At 35.4% G+C, this 24,932-nt stretch overlaps 3 protein-coding genes and 1 pseudogene across 3 annotated transcripts; 3 read left to right on the top strand and 1 right to left on the bottom strand.

Annotated features, from left to right (window-relative positions):
* Window positions 1–505: 505 nt before the first annotated feature.
* Window positions 506–7,073, bottom strand: LOC133875513 (GBF-interacting protein 1-like). Its single transcript, XM_062313672.1, has 9 exons — window positions 6,785–7,073; window positions 6,190–6,233; window positions 5,286–5,352; window positions 4,544–4,667; window positions 3,857–4,398; window positions 3,300–3,567; window positions 2,793–3,093; window positions 1,711–2,148; window positions 506–1,170 (listed from the first exon to the last, which is right to left on the bottom strand). The coding sequence occupies exons 1-9, from the start codon at window positions 6,981–6,983 to the stop codon at window positions 889–891; spliced, it is 2,265 nt and encodes a 754-aa protein (XP_062169656.1). The 5' UTR covers window positions 6,984–7,073; the 3' UTR covers window positions 506–888.
* Window positions 7,074–12,377: 5,304 nt separating this feature from the next.
* Window positions 12,378–15,915, top strand: LOC133875440 (heterogeneous nuclear ribonucleoprotein 1). Its single transcript, XM_062313575.1, has 6 exons — window positions 12,378–12,570; window positions 12,772–12,812; window positions 13,364–13,527; window positions 14,343–14,442; window positions 14,582–14,751; window positions 15,025–15,915. The coding sequence occupies exons 1-6, from the start codon at window positions 12,515–12,517 to the stop codon at window positions 15,541–15,543; spliced, it is 1,050 nt and encodes a 349-aa protein (XP_062169559.1). The 5' UTR covers window positions 12,378–12,514; the 3' UTR covers window positions 15,544–15,915.
* A 2,984-nt stretch (window positions 15,916–18,899) lies between these two features.
* LOC133876463 (ER membrane protein complex subunit 8/9 homolog) lies at window positions 18,900–22,519 on the top strand. The gene is made up of 5 exons (XM_062314740.1): window positions 18,900–19,216; window positions 19,825–19,971; window positions 20,074–20,133; window positions 21,897–22,063; window positions 22,166–22,519. The coding sequence occupies exons 1-5, from the start codon at window positions 19,007–19,009 to the stop codon at window positions 22,194–22,196; spliced, it is 615 nt and encodes a 204-aa protein (XP_062170724.1). The 5' UTR covers window positions 18,900–19,006; the 3' UTR covers window positions 22,197–22,519.
* A 1,067-nt stretch (window positions 22,520–23,586) lies between these two features.
* On the top strand, window positions 23,587–24,193 carry LOC133876343 (aquaporin PIP2-5-like; annotated as a pseudogene).
* The last annotated feature ends 739 nt before the right edge of the window (window positions 24,194–24,932 follow it).

Genomic DNA, 24,932 nt, shown 5'->3' with positions numbered 1-24,932 from the left:
GGATAAGACATGAGCAATTAGAGCATCTCCAACAAATTAGAGCAATTAGAGCAATATTGCCCAATTTTTCTCCACCAACAGATTAGCAATTTGTGCTACAGTGAATAGCAACTGTAGCACACTAGATGATTATTTTATTCTTTCTCAATCATCTTCTCTCTCCCCTTCCTCCCTCCCTCATGCCTCTTCCACACTTCACAAAGGGAGAGAGTCGGATGAGTATAATAAGGAATTTATTGTAGTTTACATTGAAAAATGAGCAATAAAAAATAAATAAATAAAGCTTTTCGATTAAGTATTCTACATCTTCCTGCTGGAGATGCTCTTAAATCCCTTAAAAGAACTCCTATCACATTGTCAATTCTTTTGACTCCTATATTCTTTCTACAACTAGAATTTGATTCAAAAACTATAACTTTGTACCAGCAGCAGAAGAAAAAAAGGAAAAAAAGAAAAGAAAGAAAGATCAAAATCTTGTAACCAACAAACAATCTGAATTTGACAATTAAAACAAAATAGAAGTGCCAGTTCTCATATACCAATTACAGTTGTATAGTCCAAGGTTTCATGCTCGACCAAAATGTAATATACAGGTGAGACAAGAGAAAGGAAAAATTGGTAAAGCCCACCTATTCTATTGACCTCTTCGTTCCCTATAACATCTTTAAGAAATTACCAAGTCTAATAAAACAACTAATGCTCACTAGCAAAAATAAAAGACTAGAAAATGGATGAGGAAAAAACTAACTCAAAAACGCCTCGACCTTTCTCCCCCCACAAAATGCTCTGCATGTCATATTTACACTCTGGCTAGTTTTTCATGCTCCCCAAGACTTGATCCACGGACCACAATGATCATCTAATTCTACAATGTAGCCTAATGCTAGATCAAAAATTACTAATCCAATTCATCTGTGCATGTTGAGGCTGCTGGAAAACACCAGATGGAGGCGCAACTGTTTCGACAGCTCCAGCCATGGCCTGTGAGTGTTGCAGCATTGGAGAAGAAGCAGCCAGCGGCTGGCCTGAGTAGATTCCAGAAAAGGCACTATGACCAGCCTGAGCGGGTGGGAAAGCCACATGCTGTCCATGAGGGGGTAAGTTGTACAAAGAATTGAGTCGCAAGCTGGACATTTCTTGGCTTGGAATCCAGACAGCTGGACCTTCATTCTGCAAAAATACCCAAAAGAAAACATTGTGTGAATGAATATGAAAATTTATGAGGTAAATGTGACACGTAAAATCGTGAGACTGCGATGTTAAACGAGTTGAAGAAGATGTTCCAATCCCTTTACACAGATAGTGGCGTTCAAATAGCTTTGCCCATTTCTAATTTCTCAGTTTTTTTTTATTCATAAAAAAAAAAACAAAAAAAAAAGAAATATAGAGCTTTTGAAGTTTTGTTCTTCTTTTTATATACATTAGGGGTTCTCTTGAATCTCTTGTATACTTCCTATGTACTAGGGATGTGCCCCTTTGTGCTTTTAATGAATTTGAATTACTGATTAGAAAAAAAAGAATGACAAATAAAATCTCCACATATAGGAGAGAAGGGGGATATTCCATATTATAACCAATAAGATAGCACAACTGAGATTACAAGCCCCATCGAAAAGTAGTATTCTATATACTAGAAATGGATATATCTTGATGACCATGCAAAGTGAAAAAAAAAAAAAAAAGAGTTGAGAAAGAATGAAGAAAACCAACCAGTTGTCCAGTCGTGTAGATATGATTTTCCTTCAACTGAGATGTTGCAAGATCCTCAATACCAGTAGAGCTTCCAGAGGTCACCGCTGAAACAGGACTATAACCAACAGGGGGAGCTATGAATGAACCACCAAATGGAAGTCCAATATGATTTGGATTTCCTGCATTTGCCCCGGGCTTCAATTGAGGCAGAGATGATTTAACCCCAGCAGCAGCTAGAGATGCTGGTGTTAGATACACATTCCCAGGAGAAGGCTGCTGGGGAAACCCATTGTGGCCTAAATACTGATGCATTTGTGGTATATAGAATGGATGGTAATAGTGGCCATATGGGATGAGAGGATAAGGCTGCCTCAAAAGAGGAACCGACTGTGGAGGCACAGAGCTCTGAATAGGTGGAGTTGGACTACGGCTAGAAAGAGCTGGAGAATTCCCACTCTACAATATGACATAGAATCAGAAGCATACATTAGCATATAATTTTCGGTAAAAAGAAGAAAATGATATTAAAATGAAAATAAATGCAGACTACTCAAGTTAATGCTGATCCTAAAATTTTGTGTGCTACTCTATACATGCAAGATCTTAGCCCATCTAAGATTTAATATAACACTATCACACCCAACAAGATGATTCTTACTTTTCCCATGAATATTGCACTGAAATACAAATTTTTTTAATCATGGCCATGATACTAAATTACTGCCTACGTCTTGAATACAGAATTTGGTACGACTTTGACAAATAGACATTGTTCTCAACACAACCAATTCTAAAACATTTTAAATGAATTGATAGATGAAAAGACATGAATACACGTGACAAATACATCCAATTGCAAGTTTGAAAACTTCAATAAGAACAGAGGCCCATTATTCAGATAATTAACTAGCATACTGAGTAAAATTCTTAACTGTCTGAACACAATTAACAAAAGCAATGGAAAATGAATTTGAAATAAAGAGAAATTGTCACAAATCAAGAAGCTTTTAGTAGGATTCCCATAATTACTAGGAACAAACAAATTAACATAAAAAAGATGGATATGAGAATAACTGAGAACAATGGGATTTAGAGCTTACAACAAAGTTTGAAAAGCGAGATGTTTCCTGTGCCTGAGATTCAGATCCTTCAAAGTGTACAAGTTGGCTCCCTAGCATGGTTGACACTAAACCAAAATTGTAGTTTGGAGCATTTTGAACAGTTGTGTTTGGGGAACCTTCTGGAGGCAATAATATTTCCTGCTTCATCTGGTCATCTTTTGAGTCTGCATTAGATGAAACAGTGCCTTCTGAAGGAGGTACATTTTCGAGTACAGGCTCGGACAGAGATTCTGGATGATCAAGAAAATCTTCTCGTGCATCTACGGATACAACTTGGTTGCTGCACACAAATATAAAATAGCATGGTTAGTTCAAGTTATTCTAGAAAGCAAACCAGAATTCTTTTAAAATGACAGACCAAGGATGGGAACCCCCCTACATTCATGTTCTCATGGAAGACCATCCACAAACAATAGAGCAAATTCAGAGCCTAGTCCAAATCTGAACATAAAACAAAAACTAAGCTACAAATAAACATTCACCAACCTAGAAGGTTCTTTAGCAGTTTCATCACTCTCCTGAGAAGACTCAACAGCAGATAAAGTGCTATTGTTGCCACCAGTGCCACCGACAGATTTCATACTTAATTCAATATTAGAATCAAAGCTTCCAAAGGTCAATCCTCTTTTCAGAGTTTCAGAGACCTGGAAATGATTTGGAAAAGTAACAAGTTGCTTGTCATTATTAACATTCAACTCAGCTGCTGATTGAGATACAGCTTCAACTGTAGTAGGTGCAACCTCAGATGCGATCACTGTTTCAGAAACACAAGCAAGTACAAAAATTTAAGCATGTTTTAATGCAACCAAGTACAAAAACTTCACAAATTTGGAGGACTCAAAAAACAATTCAAATGAAACCTTATGGGGAAAAGGACATAGTTAGGAGCGTGGAGAATTCGAAAATGTACAACATGTGCAAGATAAATGATACCGCAAAGTTTCAAGAAACAACAGAAAAACAAACTTTTATCCTTACAACAATGCAACAAGTAGCCTAAAGGAAAAATATATATATATATATATATACTAGTAAAACAGTACCTTCTTTAGGGACAACAGACTCTTCCGGTGACTGATTAGCATAATCTGAAGAAGACCTAATGGCTGAAGAACCATCAGAAACTGTAGAAGAGGATTGTGAAGGATCAGACGCCTTATTCTTTTGAACCGCCTGGGACTTGCTTGGGGCCCCTTTTTTGTGCATGGAGCTCACAGTTTTTGAGGCTGCTTTTACATTCTTGGACAACTCCAAGTCACTAACATCTTGGGAAACATGTTTGTTTCCTACATGTTTATTTGTAACCACAGCACCAGGTTGTTGGGATACAGTTGGCATCAGAACCGGATCCGAAACAGAAAAATAAGCACCAGACACAGTTGCTGGAGCAGCAGAAGGAGACAGTTGATCAGAACCTGATGTGGAGTTTCCTTGCTTAACTGCACAGCCAGTGGGAGGAAAGGCAGCAAGGACAGCTGAACTACCTTTAGGGACATGACCACCCACAGATGATTGGGAGGAAGGAACATGAGTCAGACTACCATTCGACAGACTTGTGGGGCCATTTGGCATGACAGCTGAAGCTCTGTAAATGATAAAAACATGTATGTGAATTTCATATTTGTATGTATCTATTTCAAGAGATATTGACTAGTGGAATAAGATAAAAATGCAAACTGGTATGATCAATAAAAAAACACCAAAATACCAAACTTGGATAGAACAATTACTTTTTCAGGAAAGGAGCAGCATTGTTTTTTGTTTTCTGAGCAACTCGGAGGGAGCCTCCCCTCTCTGTGATGTGATTGATACCATTTTCCCTTCTAGCAGCCATATTCCTCCCGCCACCATAATCTGAAGAGCAGTTTGCAAGGCAAAATAACATAAAATTGATCAAAAAGAAAAAAAAAAAAGGCAACCTGACAGAGATATAATTGTGGTATCCAAGCATTGAAAACAATTAGAGAAAAACAATGGGGTTCTAAAAGTGTGCAACAATCCAAGTTATCTGAAAGTCTTGCCCACAGAGACCTAAACTTTGAATCAATACATATCTATATAATGTCATAATTTTATATATTTTACCATGTTACAATGGCCACTAAGTTCTCCATCGGAAACCAAAAAAAAATAATAATAATATAAAAAAATAAAAAAGGAATAAAAACCAAAGATTTCCTGCAATCTAACATCTCAAATTATTAGTTGCAACACTCAGAAACAAAAAAAAAGGGTGATCATGGACTTTTACATGAATCTCTACTCACATAGTATAGATAAAGCAAAAGGCCCTAAACTTCAGCCCCAGAAACCATCACATATTTAAATATAAAAACCATCCTAGGTGGACCTTTGGAGGTTTTGCTTGAGAGGAAACAAGAAAGAAAGGAAAGAAAGAAGCATATGCATCTGGCATAATCCTTATCCAATAATCAAAAGTGAATTTACCATAAGATATATCAGAACAGTTACCTTGACCACCCCTAGCCAATCGACCCTGCATGAACCTAGAACCTTCAGATTTTCCACTGCTCAAACTCTGCAACAGTACAAGCAGAAAAGCATAAAGTCATCCAGCAAGCTTGATACAAGAAGACACAACAGATGTAGAAGAAACATCAAATTAGACATGATTTTTCACCCACAAAATTTTTTCCAAGGGCATCACCCATATAATCTACTACACTTGTTCCCTAAACAACCACACAAATTAAGTAAGATAACCAACTACACTTTAGAAATGCCATAAAAGAGACTGGTCTCAAATAGCTATTGCATATATGTCCAGGAATTGAATGCTCACATAATTTCAACATAGAGAACAAAGAACAAGTCAGACTATTAATGATCAAAAGTAAATCCTTTCTGATCAATATGGAACATGTACATACGCGTGTGTGTGGAGAAAAAAATCAGCTGACCATTCAATGTCCACCTTCATCTTCAGTCCAACAACAACAAACGAAAAAAATGACCAAACCAGAGATGTGACTACATGGCACATGAAACAACAGAAGTTTATTTTGAAGAGAGACAGTATTTCTCTCTATGTAAATATTAAAAGTTATCTTTTCATGTCATTAATAAATTGAGGGTTAAAGCATGTTGGTAACAATGAAAAACAATGGTTCTAGATCCAAGTCCTAAAAACCACCAATCCCCAGCAAAAATTAAACTACTTAATAGATAAAAATCACTAATAGCTAATTTATTTATCTCCAATGAGCTACAGTGAGACCAGATTTAATCTATTTCACAGCACTGAGCGGCATCTTAAATCATTAAATTCATTAAACCAGGGCTAAATGAGAGCTTTCTCAGTGAACCATGGAAAAAAATTAGTTTTAGCCAATAAACAAGGACAATGATATCTTACCTCCTTCCTTCGGTCTCGTCTACTTTTCACCTCATGGAAAGTATCTGCCAAACCAAACAATACACACATTATCTTCAGGAGGCCAAAAAAACCAACCATTAAACAAATTAATAATCTGAAAACGTACTTCTATTTCTTCTCTATTACAATAATGCAGTTGCTTTGATATGTTCATTAAACATTACAATTTTCCCTCTCCCCCCACTCCCCCACTTTTCTCAGTCACCAAACACAACCGTTAGAATAATTAAACACAAAAGTCAGAAGAACCCACCGATCAGGAACCAAACACAAACCAAAGAAATGATGAAAGAATACTTCTACTTCTTCTCGATCACCATAATGCAGTTGATTTGCTATGTTGACTAAAAGATTACAACTTTGGCTTCTTTTTCTCAGCCACCAAACACAACCTTTAGCATATAACCCAAAAACAAGAAAACCCCACCGATTAACAAAAAAAACCCCAAGAAATACCATCCAAGCCCCAAGAAAACACGCATACACAAAACCCTAATGCACAGAAACACACCCAAAGCAGCAAAAACCCTAATGCAGATAAAGAATACATAGATAGCTAGACTTGTAAAAATACCCAGATAGAGGAGCTTCTGGGCGGTCTCGTCGGGATCCATGGAGCACTCGTTGAGCACGACGAAGATTTCGTCGTCGCTGTGCTGCTTGCCTGTGATCTCCCTGATGTTCTGGATCGTCTTTATCATATTGTCAGGGATCGACTGCGAAACCCTAGCTTTTCCCCCGCCCCCTCCTCTCTCAGAAGCCACAGCCGCCATGCCGCTTCTGTTTATTTTCTTTCCTTCCTTTGCTTTCGCTTATTGTTTGTTGTGTTTGAGAAAACACAAGGCGAATCAATCAATCTAGGAGTCGAGAGATTGAGTTTTTATATAAAACTAATACAAATTTTAGTAGAATTAAGCGAATGATAAAAGATAAATCATAAATGGAAAACGAATTCCATGGGCTAGCAGGAAAAATGTATTTTTTTTTTATTTCTATATATATATATATATATCGCTTTTTATTTTGATTTTGATTTATGGGCCCATTAATATTTGGGCCTTTTTTTTTATAGCTACCCCCGCAGTGGCTGGGGGTAGTCGTACGGCCACTCACGTGCCACCCTAGAGGTGGCGCCAACTACTTCGGGGGCTCGCAAACCACCGCCAACCCTTCTTTTTTTTATATCTTTTTAAATAAAATTATTTAAAAAAATAATGTTTTAAGGTGATTTGCACTAACAAAGGTTGCGAAAATTGATGGAAAGGTGACGGAATAACTCGTTTCAAATTCGTGAAAAACTTAAGGAGATAAAACTCATTTTTAAAAAGTGAGGGATCATTTTCAAATTGTACTCCAACTCAATGAGTTATGATATATTTACCCTCGTTTTTATTTAGTTTTGGTACCACCATAGGTTGTAAGAAGAGAGAGGGTTTTTATTATGGACTTTTTCTTTTCTTTTCTTTTCTTCATTTTATAATTGATAAATGTTTGGTTTTACTCATCAAAAAATTTGTGAAATGTTTGGTTTCACTCTCTTGTTCATCTCCGTATAAGAGATGTCCAAATCCACCATTAAATCTATACCACATATTCAATAATAAATTTACAAACAAAATGTATAAGAAAATGACATCAAACACATCTATTTATAATTTTGGTGCTTGGCTTTTTTATTTTGCGTGATTTTGATTTAGGAATGGCCTCACGTAGGCACCTAGGGGGAAAAACAAATTGATCGTCAACTAATTACTTATAAAAATGATTTATTTTTTTTTCTTTTGTCCTTCTCTCGTCCTCCTATTTTCCAAAATCACCATTAAATTTATGGGGCTCGTGTTATCTCACACATGGACCCAAATATTCAATAGTAATTTTAAAAAGAGGGAAGATGGGAGAAGGATAGGAAAATGATGTATGGCATGTCTCGATTACTTAAAGCACTAACAACAGCTTTCCTTAAACTTTTCATCAATTTATAGAATTAAATCACTTTTTGCTTATCTATTTAAATACACTTCACAATAGATTTCTTTATTATATTCCTATATCATTTAAATATTATTTAAATTAAATGCTATGAGAAATTAAGAAGAATGGTAAATTCTCACATCTATGGAAGTAAAAATGATTCCCTTATCATTATTTTAATATAAAAAACTTTATATTTCCTCTCTCATTGCTCTAATATTTATTTGAAAAAAATAAATCATTTTTATAAGTAATTAGTTGACGATGAATTTGTTTTCCCCCCTAGGTGCCTACGTGAGAATGGTAAATCATTTTTATAGAATGGTAAATAATTTTTTTTATATTAAAATATGAGTGTTTTTCTTATTCCTATCACTTTATGTAGGGATCTTGAGGGGATGATGCAAAGGTTTTGATGGGAGCACATGGCAAATGATTCAAGGGTGCACTGGATAAGTTGGGAGAGGATGGGAAGATCAAAAACTATGGGGGGTCTTGGATTCAGGGACTTGATTATGTTCAATAAGGTACTGCTTGCTAAACAGGGTTGGCATATTTTGAAAGATTCATAATCCCTTGTTAGCCATGTGTTGAAGGCCAGATACTTCTCTCCTGATTCTTTTTTACAGCTGATATGGGAAATAGGCCCTCCTATGTGTGGGAAAATTTATTATCTTCAAGGGATTTGCTTAATGATGGATTGGTGTGGAGAATAGGTGATGGACGTAATGTGAAAATTTGGAAAGATAAGTGGTTATCAACACTTATCACTCATGCAGTTCAGTCTCCTCCCAAGGTCATTCCTGAAGATTCTCTTGTCTCGACCCTTATTGATCAGGATCACACATGGAACTTGGAACTCATCAATTCCATTTTCATGCCAGACGAGGTCAAGATAATTGCTTCTATGCCTTTGTGTCCTCTCCCTCAGGATAAACTTGTTTGGTAGGGTACCACATATGGGGTTTTCTCGGTAAGGAGTGCTTACCATATGGGCATGGAAAATAATTTTAGGGGGAGGGGAAGGGCATCTAGTATCTCTCTAGATAACAGAATTTGGAAGGTTATCTGGAATTTGGAGGTTCCAAATTCTGTTATAATGTCCATGTGGCGTGCTTGTAATGATCTTCTCCCAACGAAGTGTAGCATTTTAAAGAGAAAGATGGTGGAAGAGAGCATGTGTCATTCCTGCTGCAGAGAGGAGGAAACGGTGGTACATGTTATTTGGTCTTGTCCGGCTGCCCAAGATGTATGGGGTAATGGATCTATGATTTTTCAAAAATGTGCTTTCAATGGAGACAAGATAATGCAATTCATGGAATTTTGCTTGGATCGGCTGAAAATTGAAGAACTAAACTTAATGGCTGTTATTGCAAGGCGAATATGGCTAAGGCGAAGTAAGTTCATTTTTGAATAATTGTTTGCCCACTCACGGATTATCTATCCAGAGGCAGTGACTCACCTTGAGGAGTATCAAAGATGTGATAAAAAGGAGGATGATCTCTCTTATGTGGAAATTATGCAGACCACTCCTAGACTCCAAACAGGTTGGTGCCCCCCTCTCAATGGTCTCATCAAAGTCAATTGGGATGCTTCAATTAACATTACAAATGAGTGTATTGGTATTGGTGTTATGGCGAGAGACATTTATGGAAATGTCCTTTGAACAAAGTCCCTCACAAAAATGGTTGTAGCTGTTCCAGGAGATAGTGGTGTTTTGTAAAGAAGTGGGATTTTATGAGATTATTTTGGAAGGGAATGCAAAACAAGTTGTAGATGATGTGAATTCAAAAACCCCTAAACATGATGTTTCTGAACATTTTGTGGAAGGTATAATCATGGAGATTCAAGGACTACGAGGAGCTTCTATTGCTCATGTAAGTAGAGATGCTAACAATGTTGATCTTCAATTAGCAAAAGAGGGCTATACAAAAGAGATGGATTGTGTTTGGCTTGAACAATGTCCTAATTTTATTTTGAATGATGTACTCAGGGAGACTGTGTCTTCCTAGATCATGTTGTGGGGTCAATTTGTTTACATCAATGAAGATTGGCTACTTTGTTCAAAAAATAAAAAAAAGAATGGTAAATTATTTAAATATTGTTTGAAATAAATACTAGAGCAACGAGAGAGGAAAGATATAGTTTTTTATATTAAAATAATGTTAAGGGAACCATTTTTAATTCCATAGATGTAAGGTACAACTTTTGGTTTCCTTGGTATTTCATTAGTTTATGGAACAACAACGGAATTTGATTCTTTTTTTTTTTTATGAGTTTTTCCTATATGTAAACAAGGAAATGTGATTTAAGGAAGCTGCTGCTATTGCTATTATAAAACTAACTAAAAGGTTTTTGTTTATAAATGCTATAAATTCACACTTTTATCTCACTTTATTGATTTAACATTCAACCATTATTAAGAAAAGAAGAAGATAAATTAAAAATGTCACATAAACAAAAATATGATAAAAATTAAATAATGGTTTAGTGTATAACATTACTCATAAAATTCTTGGCAAACCAACCTCTCCTAAAAAAAAATAAAAAATTGTGAAAGTGACAAGGCTGGCAAAACCATTAGGTTCATTCTTTTTTCTTTTATGGGTGGATTGACCTGGAGATAATGAATGAAAATTCAAACCACATTAAATTCATCATTATTCAACTAATATGGGTGGTAATGGATAGACTATTCATGTTAAATGGGTAAATTATAAAAGTGTTAATTAGCATTTAGCCTCATATTAATTCCTTATTGGTAAAATGTTTTTTAAGTGATTTTGAAAAACTCTAATTAAAACTCGACTAACTTTTTTAAACAATAATGTAAATACGTTATAAGCTTTAAATCCAAACACTACAAATATCAATAACAAAATCGAAGCAAGCATACAAAAAATAAACATATATATATATATTTTGATAACGAAGTGAAAACTTATTTAAATAACTCTTCAATTATTAAAACTATTATGAGAGCTAACCAACTCCAAAAACATCAATTATAGAAGACTTAATATTACCGATCGTTTATTTACGAAATCTTTGTAACCTAAAGACTCAATCTTGTAATTCTAGCAAACGATACGTTCACCCCCTATTACCAAGGACCCATAACCTATGGCCTTCTTCTATATTGATCACATTCATAAACGAATCTCGTCCGCTTCAAAGCATACTCTAATGTCTTGAAGCTCCAAAAAATATATAAAAATACCACACTAAATACAAAAACTTCACCCAAAGAAATTTGTCACTAAATTAGTCAATTCAAAAACCTAACAATATCTACAAGTTATAGTTTTTATAGGAACTTATAAACTTATAATAGAATGAAGAAATTGCATTTTGTGAAAATAACAAAGTATAGAAGATGAATTTTATGCTCAGACTTATAAGAGAAGAAAATGAAAGTCCGTACGAAGATCTTAACAAAAAAGAGAAATGACATTCTACATTGGAAAATAATTTTTCAAAATCATAAAATAATAATTTAGAACACTTTTTTAAAATATAAAACACATTTTAAAAGCAGACCTACGAAAAATATTTTTCACTTTTTTCTTTTTTTGGAGGGAAAATATTTTTCACATTTAGATAAAGAGTAATGCTAAAAATAATATTTTTATCTAACAATTATATCGCAATGCCGACGTCGTCACGTTGTAATACCAACCAATTTTTGGATTAATTATTGTTTTTTAAAAAAAAGGAATAATACTCGAAATCACGTTTTTATTCACAATATTGATGTGACATTTTTAATCAATCTTTAATTTATATTTTAAATATTGATTAATCGTTGATTGGAATTGTCACATTAACATTAAGATATAGTTATGAAATAAAAATATGATATATATAACATTACATTTACACCAAATTAAAACAAAAAGAAATATAGATGTATAAGAAGAGTAATGGTATATATCATTATTGTATTTTTATATTGTCTCTCAATTTTTTTTTTTTTTTATGAAGAATTTTGTATCTTAAAATTATTACTTATCAAAATATAATAATAATAAGTTATAAATTCAATAATAATTTTAAAACCGACGTGGATTTTAGAGACAAAAGGTGATGGGTAGCGTTACTGAGATGGTAGATGTGGTCGGCGGAAACGGTACGGTACATCGGGGGGCAAAGTGGACGTTTCACCATACACAACATCTCTTTATATTCTCCACTCGCTCGCATAGCCCTCGATCAGAACCCTAACTATCCTCCTATTCTCTCTTTACCCGATCGCAAATCTTCTTGTAGCTCTCGATCTCTCCAATTTCCTCGTTCGCTTTCTCGGGAAAATCCAAGTCCAAAATCACACGCTATGGGTTCGAAATCAAGGAGCGATCATCCACACTCTGGCGATGGCGCTAGTCCCGGGTTCGTCTCTCTCTCTCTCTTTCTGTGTGCCTCGGTTTAGTCGGGTTCCAGAGAAAATTGTGAGGAAAAGAGAAGAGGAAGGGAAGATTTTGGATCTGTTGGGTTTCCTGCATGTTTTCTGTTGTCTCCTGCGTTTCGTTTGGTTTTGATCTGTTTTGTGTTATTCTAACATTTTGTTATCTTTTATTTTGTGAAACGCAGAAAGATTTTTATTGGTGGATTGCACAAAGAAACGAGCTTTGGTAAGTCCTTTTTTTTAGTATCGTTTCTGAGGCTCTATTTGTTTCGAGAGAAAATTTCAATTGTGAAAAGCTGTTTTTTTTTTTTTTAAAAAAAAAAAAGAAAGGGGAAAAGAAAAACTGAAACTTGAATTTCAAATCTATTATATGTTTCACCAAATTTATAGATGAATTTAGAAGAATAGAGCTATCTACTGTAAGCATAGGAGAAGCCCTCTACTTATGTATGGCTATATGTGTAATTGCATTTTATACCCTTATGCTTGTGATGAATTTTAGTTGGTTTTTAATTTGCTTCAATCGTTTGATCTGAGTAAATCATTGAACGCACATATAACTGAATCAAAGAAGTGCTATGAAAATCTATCCGGTGCATGTAAGGTGATTTAGACCTTTTCTTTGCTTCTCTTGGGTAGTTACTAATTGAGTTAAATAGCTTAGATGCTGTAGCACTATAGTAATCTGGGCGTTTTGTTTGTCATTTTAATTATGTTGCTTGCTTATACGTTATTTTCTGTTGTGCCTTTTTTGGCTATATTTTTTGAAACTATCAGGGACGTTTAGGAACCACTTTGAAAAATATGGAGAAATAACAGACGCAGTGATAATGAGAGACCGGTACACTAATCAGCCAAGGGGGTTTGGCTTCGTCACCTATGCTGATCCTTCAGTAGTTGACAAGGTCATTGAAGACACCCATATCATCAATGGGAAACAGGTAAAAGGGTCTCTGTAATGCTTCTATTATATTAGAAACTGCATTTGATTCTTTTGGTTCACATTGGGATGTGCTTTTCCCACCTTCCTCTCTTCTTGACGAGGCTCATACTTCAGTTGCTGTGAAACAAATGCAGAAAAGAAAATCCTATTGTAAAAAACTTGCAGTTACTGGTCTTAAGATAGTTCGTAAAAAACTTGCAATTACTGGCTTTAAGATAGTTCTTTACCTAGCCTTCTTATAAGATTGAATTACTTATAAAAATATTATAGTTTATCTCAATTGAGCTCACGTTTGGAGTTTTTAGGATACCAAATAATCTAGTAGCGAAGTTATTTGTCATTTATCTTTTGCTTGGGTCTTCCGAAACTACACGCTATTGGGTGTTTAGTAACATACATCTTTCTGATCTGCAAAATTCCACTTTATTAATTGTATAAGGTGGGGACATGTGGGCCTTTTATGTTTGTTATATGGATAATACGTATATTGGTTAATGCTCTGACAAACACTAAAAATATCTTAGGTTCTGATGGCCTGTAGTCCAGGGCATTTATTTAGATTAAAGAGAAAATGTATCAGCCCCTCAAAAGTAGGATATGGGATATTTGCTTTCCTTATATAGTGTAGTCGTGTAAATAGTGGCGGTGTGCTTAGGAGCGCCTTACACTTTTAATAAGACCAGTTTATTACTTGCAAAAAAAAATAGTGGTTTGTATGCTACAAAATGTATTTGACTCGCTTGTATAGGATATGAGGTGTATTTTTTTTTTTCCCATCTGAAATATAAGTTTCACTAAGTTAAATTGGAGCAGGTTGAGATTAAGAGGACTATTCCGAAAGGCCAAGGGCAGGCAAAGGATTTTAAAACAAAGAAGATATTTGTTGGTGGAATTCCATCATCAGTCAGTGAAGGTAGGGGCTTTTAAGTTATGTTGTTGTGTTATGTCTTGATTGGATATTGTTGTTTACTTTGTGAAAGTTTTAAGGTTTTGCATTTACCGTTTTAGCTTGCATGGTATGTCTTTTTCAATTGGCCTTTTTAATTCTTCAGATGAGTTCCAGAATTTCTTCTCCAAGTATGGGAAAGTGGTGGAACACCAGATCATACGTGATCATGAAACCAACCGTTCTCGAGGCTTTGGATTCATAATTTTTGATAGTGATGACGTTGTAGATGAAATATTATCAAATGGAAATATGATTGATATGGCGGGTACCCAGGTGAGCTTGTTTAGGTGGGCTCCAAGAAATCAGGATGTAAACCAATCCCTGTTTATCATGGAGCACGGATCATTGCATTCTCCATTTATATTTATGACATACATTTTAAGGGTTATTATTTGCTTAGTTTTGAGGTATTTAATCAAAGAAATTACTTTAGTCACTGTTACTAATTCTAGATGGAGGTTGTTACAGGTATAGATCTTCTCAGGAAAGGGCTATCATGCTAGTTTATGCAGCAGAACCTAGGTTAACTAAGTTGCTTTGTTGTAGGTGGAGATCAAGAAAGCTGAACCAAAGAAAGCCTCAAACCCACCACCTGCTCCTGCATATGGTAGCAACTCTAGGTCTCGTTCTTTCAATGATGGCTACGGTGGTTTTGGCAGTTCTTATGGAGGTTTTGATGGAGGGTTTGGTCCTGGTCCCTATAGGACACCAGGAGGTATTGGCAGTAGGCTTGGTGGTGGATATGGTTATGGTGGTGGTGGTGGTAGTGGCGAATTTGGTGGTGGATATGGGGGTTTTGGAGCTGGTAGCTTAGGCGGCTACCGAAGTGAATCTTCCCTTGGTTATTCTAGTCGCTTTGGACCCTATGGTGGCGGTTTTGGTGGCAGTTATGGAAGTGGTTTAGGTGGATATGGTCGAGGTGGCGAAGGCTATGGAAGTTATGGAACTTCAGGCTATGGTGCTGGTTATGAATCTGGGCCTGGTCCTAGTTATGGTGGAGCAGGTGGGCTGTATGGAAGGGGAGGCTATAGTGGCACTAGTCGGTACCATCCCTATGCAAGGTAGAATTGAAAGACAGTAGTATCTTCCTTGTGGGAGGTAGAAATGAAGGTTTTCGATGAAGTTGCTTAAGCTTTGCCCTAGAAGTACACGCAGGCTCCTCTAGTTTTGTTTCTCGTGCATTGATAGGCACTTTCTCACAACTACTAGAGGTCTCCTTTTACTGCTAGAGGGAAAGCTTTAAAAGATCAGAAGAGATTTACTAAGACTTTGTTCTATTGTATGTGGTTTAGACAAACTTATAGATTGCTTCAGACTTAGTCCTTGATGTCTACTATTGCAGTCATTTTTAGTTAATTTCATTTAGCCTGTTATGTAGACTATTAGACTATAGCCATCTTATGTGGTGTTATTTATAATCTACTTTAGTTTGATCTAGATAGGCATTCTTGTTCTATTAATATCTGTTTAGCATGTTATTTACTTTAGCATTTGGATCTTTTAGAGTGATTGATGCAGATAGAAAGTTCTTTGATGGCTTAGTTCGGCTTATTGAGAATTTTGATGTGCTATAGACAAGACATTAGATATACAAGCAATTGTGGTTTAGCATAATCTATTAGTTTCTATGAGTTAGTTGTCTTGTGCGGCTGATTGTTTTGCGTACGATAAAGAGTGATGTTGGGGTGGCATTTTTGTATTTACCTTGTCGTGGGGAAAAAAAAGTGTATCATATCCATTTGTGTGTAAATATAGTACAATGCTAACTTCTTGTTGGGATTCCTATTTTATCTACTCATTTGCAGATATAATGCTTTAAATTTTGAGTAATGTTATTAGCCACACTTTATCTAACTTAACTTTAATCTCACTTTACTGATATGGTATTGCCGATAAGCCTTTGGAATTTTTCTCTCTCTCACACTTCTATACCACTTAGCTGATGCAATGGCTGAGGCTACATCGGGAAAGTGAGATACAAGTATTGTGTATAGCATTATCTCTCTTTTCTTTTTCTTTTTCCTTTTTTTTTTTTTAAAAAAAAAAACAAGGCATGATTAGGTAGTGCATCGTCAACGAAGTGGATATAAGGGAAGGGATAAAATTGTGGTTTTTGGCTTCTCTTTAATATTTTTGAGACTAATGCTGGAAATTACATTTTTAGTCGACAAATATTTCATCAACAGTTTTTGACCATTTTTTATTTTTTATTTTTAAAAATAAATACGGATTTAAGGGTTGGTTTTGATTGTCATGTTGCCATTTTGAGGTAAAAATTTAGTTTATAGCATTACTCAATTTTTGGTTTGGTGATGTGCTGAATGTGGTGCCCATTTGACGACTTTTACGCATTCTCACTATACGGGTGTAGATAACTTGTATGTGGGGACTCCAAATATGGCTTGGAAATCATGTTTTTTCACGTCTAGTTGACTTATGAACTTGGCCTCGTTTTTTACTGTAATAATCTTTGCAAAATCAACATGGTCTGGCGATTGTCTATCTGAACTAAAATTTTCACCTTTCAATAAAATTTTCGTACATGCTAAGGCTGCCTTTTCATTGAGTTTATGTGGCTTTTATCCTTGCTCTTTAGAGCTGAAAGTTATATCAACCCTGTTTGCATTAAACAACAAACTCTGCAAAATCAACATGGTCTGGTGTTTGTCTATCTGAACTAAAATATTTTAAACACCTTTCAATATCATTCTGATACGTGTTAATAGACTTAACACTTTCTGCAGCTTTTTTCTTCTTTGTATATAGGAAAAAAAAATTTCAAATTTTTTAAAGCAACGTTAAGCAGATATTTTCCTTAAATATTGGGTAAGCTAGCTGAATGTACTAAATTTTTTACCACGAGATGATACTAATTTGATGTGGAATTTATTCATTGAAAATGACCAAAACAATTAATAAAAAGAAATGTTACAGATACCAATGAATAAGTTTCACGTCATCTTAATATCTATCTTTTGTATTCAAATGCAAGCGATGTGTGTGGGTTTGGGATTGGGGACTTTTTTTAAATCTAATTGTTGTAATGTTGCACGTGGCTTATAAAACAAAATAAGACAATAATGATCTATCAATGGAGGATTTACGAAACGAAAAAATGTTGTAAAACTTAGTGGATATTGCAAATAATATATGAAATTACTGTACACATTATAGAACCATAGCAAATCAATCATTGTGCGAGTAATGTTAAAAACTATATTTTTGTTTCACATTATTCCACAACGTTGATATATCAGTTTCAAAACCCAACTCTTGGGCGAGTCTTTGTTAAAAATAAAAAAATAAATAAAATTTAAGGACCGCTTATGACTATCACATTCATACTATGGAATAACAGAAGAATAGTCGTTTCTTTTGCGTAATAACCATGTACTAAAGGTCCATTTAGTTTGCAGTTTTTAAAATGTGCAATTTAAAAAATTGTGATTTAAACATGTATGATTTGAAATGACAATTTTTTTAAAATACAGTTAAATATTTGATACAATTGCGGTTTGTCTTTTAAAATCGTAATTTGGCTTCTCACCCCTTGCCAACGATTTAAAAATGTAGATAAACTGTTCTTTTAAAAAATATGTACTTTCAAACAAGATATTTTTTATGATTTTATTTTAAAATACACTTTTAACATGTAAAATTGCAGAGCTAAGCAGACTTGCAATATAAACATTACTCTAAACACATGCATTAGCAACGATCATGTACGTTGATTAGATCCTAATATTGTGTGATTCATTCTTGGCATGCCAAAACAAAAATTGAGATTTATTTTTACCTATGATAAGAATCAAAGGAAATAAATATATACATGTATTTAGCCGTCAATACACAAACAATTTAAAACATAAAACACTTTAAATATAGCTTTCACAATTTTTTTTTGTTTTTGCCTTTATATCATTTCAATATATATATATATTTCAAACCAAAACCAAAAAACGCTTTCGAAAACAATTATCAATTTTTTTTTTCTTTGAAAGTTTATCTTCCCATTTAAGCTTAATAAAATTTGAAAACCCAATGTTTAGTTTGTTTTGTTAGGACTGTAAATAAACAAAGTTGCTCGCAAAACAGGTTTAACTCGGTTTGGATTAACTCAACTTGTAATATATTCATTTATTAAACGAACAAAGCTTGAACAAATTTTTAGATTTGACTCAAAAAATAAATCTATAGAATTTGAACAAATTATCTAGCTTTGTAATAAGCATGTTAAAAAAAATAAAAAATAAAAAATAAAATTGTCTTCTACTCAGTATTTTTTTTTTTTTTTTTTTTTTAAATTTATTTATTTGGGTGTGGGCTCTACTCAGTTAGAGTCCATGTAAACAACCACGTAAAGAAACGACGTCGTTGGGTATCTACGTTCAGAAGATTCCTGCAAATATGCGAGTGAGTCAGCGAGCACCGAAAAGCCCTTCTCAGTTGTCTCCTCGAATCAAGTCGAAACGGAGAGTTCCTGCCAATCTCTTTCGCGTCAGCGATAATTTCAAGAACTCACGGAGTCATGGGAGGCGAGGTGCGGTACGAGATCGCGCAGAACGCGTACGCAAAGCTCGTACTCCACGCTCTGAAGCACAAGTCCTCGGCCGTCAACGCCGTCCTCCTCGGCCGCCCCTCCTCCTCCCACAACGACGTCGTCGAGATCACCGACTCCGTCCCTCTCTTCCACTCCCACATCGGCCTCCTCCCCCAGCTCGAGATCTCCCTCATCCTCGTATAATTCTTTCTCTCTCTCTCTCTCTCTCGTGATCTAGGTTTAATTTTCTGTTTAGGGTTTATCTGAAAATCCATTTCAATTTGTTTATTCTATTTCATGTAATTATGGTCCTGTGTAGATATTAGAGGCTCAAGGCTGTGTTTATGTGAGTGCGTGTGTGAAATATACTGTTTTCTTTAAAATTTATGGTTTTTTTTTTCGGTGTATATGGAAATGTTGCTGTCATACTAATTTTCACATAGATACGAACAATGCTTTATTGGGAATTGTTAATGATTTATCTGAATAAATTTTGATTTTTGTTTCATATTGTGTAGTTTAGGGATATTCAATTTCATTGTAATGATTCTAATGAATATAAAAATGTATGCTTGTATGTATGGTAGAGGTTCCAAGGCTCTGTTTGTCATGTGAAAAATCTCGTTCACTTTCAAAAATTATGTTATGTTTTTTTTTTTTCCCGGGTATATGGGAATGTGCTGTTATACTAATTTTCACATTGGAACAAAGTTTAGTCCTTCGATTATTTAAGAGGAATATTTCTCTGGGAATCGTTTTTAGTTGAAAATGTGGCTCTTTTGAATGCTTGCTTGATTGGTTTTCAGATAGAGGAGCATTATGCCGCTACAGGTGTGAACATCGTGGGCTATTTTCATTCCAATGAGAGGTTTGATGATTATGAGCTCGGTGGTGTGGCCAAGAATATCGGTGATCACATCTACCGGTACTTTCCACAAGCTGCTATCCTGTTGGTATGTGTTTGCATTCATCGGCAGAAGTGTTGTAATCGAGTTTGTGCATGTGTCTTGTGATGGTTTTTGATTTTTACCACACGTTGTTTTAATTTGTTGCAGTTGGATAACAAAAAGCTTGAAGCTTTACCTAAGGGTAAGGACAGGAGCCCTGTAATGCAGGTTGGTACTCTTGTTCTTGGCATTGGTACATGTGTTCAATTTGCCTTTTTAATTATGTAATGGTTTTTAATGCAAGAGTGTGTGAACTTTAAGTTTATTATGCTTTAGATTGGCTTAATTTTCTGCTCCAAGGGTCAATCGGGTTCTATGAATTATTTGTTTGTATCAAATTATGGAAAATTATGACGGCCAAATTTGTTAATTATCTAATTTTTTGCGTATGAATTTAGATGTTCTATGATTTGACTCTTGGTTTGATGGTAGTGCTTCTGATATTCTGCTGAATTTGAATTCATGGCGGAACTTTATTGTGTGACGTTAGAGCATTGCAGTTTGTGTAGGCTATAAAGCAGTGATGAGTTTCTTTATTGTGAAACAATGCAAATGTTTTGGGTGCATACATAAAATTTTATGCTGCAGTGATGGGCATTGGGTATGGAGGGGATACATTACTGGAAAATTTATGGGACATGGTAGGGGTAACATGCATACATGACGTGTAAATTAACTAGAACATATATGTTTTTTATATACTGACTTCCTAGAAGATGTTGTCTACTCGTATTCTCCTTGAAATCGCTTCACTCCATCTTCAAGAAGTGTTTAGAATGAACTTCTTATGATGGCTGCAGTTATGCTTGCAGCAGCAGAACTCAGAACTCCACCTAGCACCTGCCAACATAGTATAGAGGAAGAGTTAGCTTTCAAGCATAAGTGCAGAGGCGTTTAGAGGAAAAAGAAGCTGAAAGTTGCTATTTTCATGTTGCACTGATTCATTCACCCCCCTCTCTTCTACTTGCCTCTCCCCTCCCACAACAACAAACACCCACCATGTATGTATGTTTGCTTGTACCCATAACTTTGGTGAATGAACATTAGAAGAGAGTAGCTATTGGATAACCCTATTGACTTTCAGATTAAGATAAGATCCATTGCTGCTTACTGTCAAAGCTGTTGCCACAATCGGCAACACACCACCTACCCTTTAGCTTTTGTCACGATCTGTGGATGATTGAACCACATTGTGAACTTGCTCTCAAGAGTCTCTCTTTTTTCTTCATTCTCAACAGGAATGCGTCAACAAAACTGCCCATTGCACATTTCAGGGGCCAGCTGCAGCAGAGCAGTGCCCTCGCCTGGCGCCATTTGTGTCAACCTTATTCAAGAGAAATATATATGCCCCAGAATTTGATAAAAATCTACTGCTCCTTCTTTGAGTTCTTTTATGTTGAAGGTCTGCTTCTGACCTTCTTTAAGTGCCACTCTTCTTCAAGATTTGAACTGTCCACTCACGTCGTTTCCCTTGATCTGATGTTGGTCTTCATGTAATCCATTAATCCTGATGTTTCCTTGATCAGTTGAATATGATCTTTACAGAATCACTTTTCTAATTTTATATCAGTTAATAAGAAGCATGGACTTTGGGAAAATTGCTATGTGCGGATTTACATATTAGAGTTTTCAAAGAACTTGACAATAATTTTGATGCTATTGTAATTTATATTAGCTGATCATTAAAAACCCCTACTCTTCTACACATATTTTTTGTCTGTTGGTCCTTGATGCTGTTATTGGTCTTTTTTCTGCTTCACAAAGTCATCTTTGCTTACTTTCTCTTGTCTTCGTACCGATGTAGAATCTAGTTATGTTAGAATATAAGTTGCTTTTTCTTACATTGGTTGTTAAGTTTCAGCATGTTGTCCCAGAACCTCTTATATATCTGTCAAAGAAGGTTTTATATATTATCTTTTCTTGTAAATCAGCTCTACACAAGGGATGCATCAAAGAATTGGAAACTGGCTGGATCTGATGGAGGCAGCCAGTTGACCATTAGGGAGCCATCAGCAAATGTAGTCCTACTGGATTATATTTCAACAGAAAAGTGGAAGGATATTGTTGATTTTGATGACCACCTTGATGACATCAGCAAGTAACCACCGCACATCCATATCTTCCTTCTCTCATTTTTCCGCCAATTTCTGCTGTCATGTGATTAACTGTTACTAACAGAAATTTTACTCTTTATATGCAGTGACTGGCTGAATCCTGAACTCTTCAAGTAATCTTGTGCTTAGGGTTCCAGCTTTTCTGCCAAACATTTTGTACTGCAGCAGAATGATGTTTATGCTTAACTCAGTTTCATATGTTGGATTTGGGATGACAAGGCTAAATGGATCCGCTGGTGTCGGTGACATGGCTAAGTTGATCTGAGAATTAGGTTGACCATGTCCCCACGCTTGTTTTACTTTTGAGAAAGTTTTTGGTTTATGTATCAAACGAAAATGTATTATTTACTGTTAAATTTTGAGTTTCGTGGAGAGCCTCAGCGGTTTCTTCATTAAAACACTAGAGCTTAAATTTATGATTACAGAGTTGGAATGTCTTATTTTTGTGCCCATTTCATCGGTTATTTTTGTCTTGTTTGTAACCGGTCAAGGCAGGCATGAGGGGTCATCAATGGGATTTCTACATCATCCTATTTCAACTTTCAAGTAATGGGATCTTGACAATTGAAAGGATCTTCTACTCAACCAAGAGTCAAGATATCATCTTGATCACAATAGCAATTAGCATATTCCTGGGTATACTGTATACATGGACGTAACATATCCGCAATGTAGAGAACTTTCTTAATTTAGTTGTCTTAATTGTGTCTAAGTCCTTTAATTGAGCAAGGTAGGATACAATATACGAGAGACAATTCGTGTTCGCATGTTGGGTTCAGGTCGTATTGAGGTATAAGAACATATATGTAAACTTTAATCCGATTTATTTAATTAAATGGGTTATGTCCTTTAATTTTAATCTACTAATTTTGTGTTGGATTTGTGAGTTGCGTAAAAAATGATCAGTCCTATGATAGGGCCCCTATTATTGCCTACTTCTTTGGGCTACCATGAAATAACTTGTTGGCATACACATGACACAAATCAGGATTTTTTTTTTTTTTTGGTTGTTGGGAATGAATAATTCATCATCAATTTATTTCCGACTTTACAGTAATTGCCAATTTTCTTATCTTTTTCTCTCTTTGACAAATAAGAAAGACTGAGCTAGTTGTTTTACAACTTCCAACATAACAGAAAACAAACATGGCCTGGAATGGGAAGAAAAAAAAAAGAAAAAAAGATAGGGATAAAGCTAAAGAGAAATACAAGGTAATTAGAAAAGAACAATGCTTTTTTTTCTTTTTCTTTTTTCTAAAATTTTAATTTTCAAATGATGTGTCACAATCTCATGTGATCTATTATTTTGAAAAATATGTGACCATTTCATAAGATTGTGGCACCTCATTTGAGAACCAAATTTTTTATTTTTGGAAAGTCTAGCATTCTCAATAGAAAATTAGCAACAATATTTTCAAAACAAAAGAAAAAAAAAGAAAAGAAAATTAGCAAAAAAAAAAAGAAACTAGGAGAGAGAGGCCGAATAATTAATGGCTCAAATTAAATCTTCGATCTTATCCCGCTTGTTGTCTTCATTATAATCTTCTTATTCCTCATGATGACAGTTCCTTTATCCGGTACGTGGCCACATGAGCCCGATCTTATCATGCATAGCTTGCCTCGAGGGTGTCATAACTCTTGCTCGTGATTCCATCTATGTCTTGGCGCAGTGTCTTGGCTCAATAATGGGTTTTTTCGCACAAGTATTACTTAGGCGGATGCACAATTGACAGCAATGGAGCAACATCTGCAATAAGCCGACAGACTGCGTTGGTTTTGGAATTTTTTTGCACGTTTGTGGTGCTCTTTGTTGTTGTGACCGTGGCATTTGACAAGAAAAGGTGCAAGGAACTTGGCTTAGCCATGGTGTGTGCGGTGGTGGCAGGGGCCATGGCATTGGCAGTGTTTGTGTCGATAACGGTTACTGCATGGGCATGCTGGTTATGCTGGTGTAGGCTTGAACCCTGCAAGGTGCTTGGGGCCAGCGTTGTGGGTCCGGGACGGAGGGATATTGTGGCATGGCCATTGGGTTTTCTGGGTTAATTGGCCCCTTTTTAGCTTGCATTGTTTATAAGGGTTACTCTACCAACTTGCCTAAGGACCGTTTGGCATGACATATGGCATGCAGTCCAACTTATCTTCATTGAAAACTTTAGGTACCTGTGATTCTAAGGAAAGATTGATCGTGACAGTGTCTGGGTATTTTTTCTCCCGGGAAAAGTCACGTGCCATGGTCATCGTGATATCTCTAGTATTGGGTTTGCCGAATAAACCCAACTCTCCCCATGAACCGGCTTCGCCGGACATTCGAGAATCCACCGTCGCACCGAGAGCAAAACTAAGAAACAAAGTCAGTCAGAGGTTTTTGATCAGGTGAAAGAGAATGATGTGAAGTAAGTGGGACTTATATGATTTTGGGAATAATCCTACTCCGAGTGGAACTGGGGATAGTAATCTCAATTGCCGATTAGGCTTAGGAGTAGCCAAAGCCATTGAGCCAGACAAAAAATTATACGTTGAGGCTGAAAATTTCCCGCTGTTAGAGTCCAAAGGCGGTGGAAAAATGAATTTGTATATATAGTTTGGAATCATAAAAGCCTACGACTTGTCGTTTTAAGAATGAAATTGTCATGTGAAATATCTTGTTCTTTTTAAAAATTATTAGTTCTTTGTTTTTTTTTTTTTTTTTTTTGGGTAAATGAGAATTTTCTGCGGTAGTATTTTTTTTATTCTTAAAGAGGAATGTTTCTATAAGTATCGTTTTTAGTTGAAAATGCGGCTCTTTTTGAAAGTGCTGTCGTATTTAAAGAAAGATGGGTTGTAAATAGGGTCAACAATTTTTGAGAATGACTT

Source organism: Alnus glutinosa, chromosome 8, assembly GCF_958979055.1.
Source record: "Alnus glutinosa chromosome 8, dhAlnGlut1.1, whole genome shotgun sequence".
NCBI classification, from domain to species: domain Eukaryota; kingdom Viridiplantae; phylum Streptophyta; class Magnoliopsida; order Fagales; family Betulaceae; genus Alnus; species Alnus glutinosa.
Note: the sequence above shows the minus strand (reverse complement) of the source record. Positions and strands in the feature narration are given on the sequence as shown.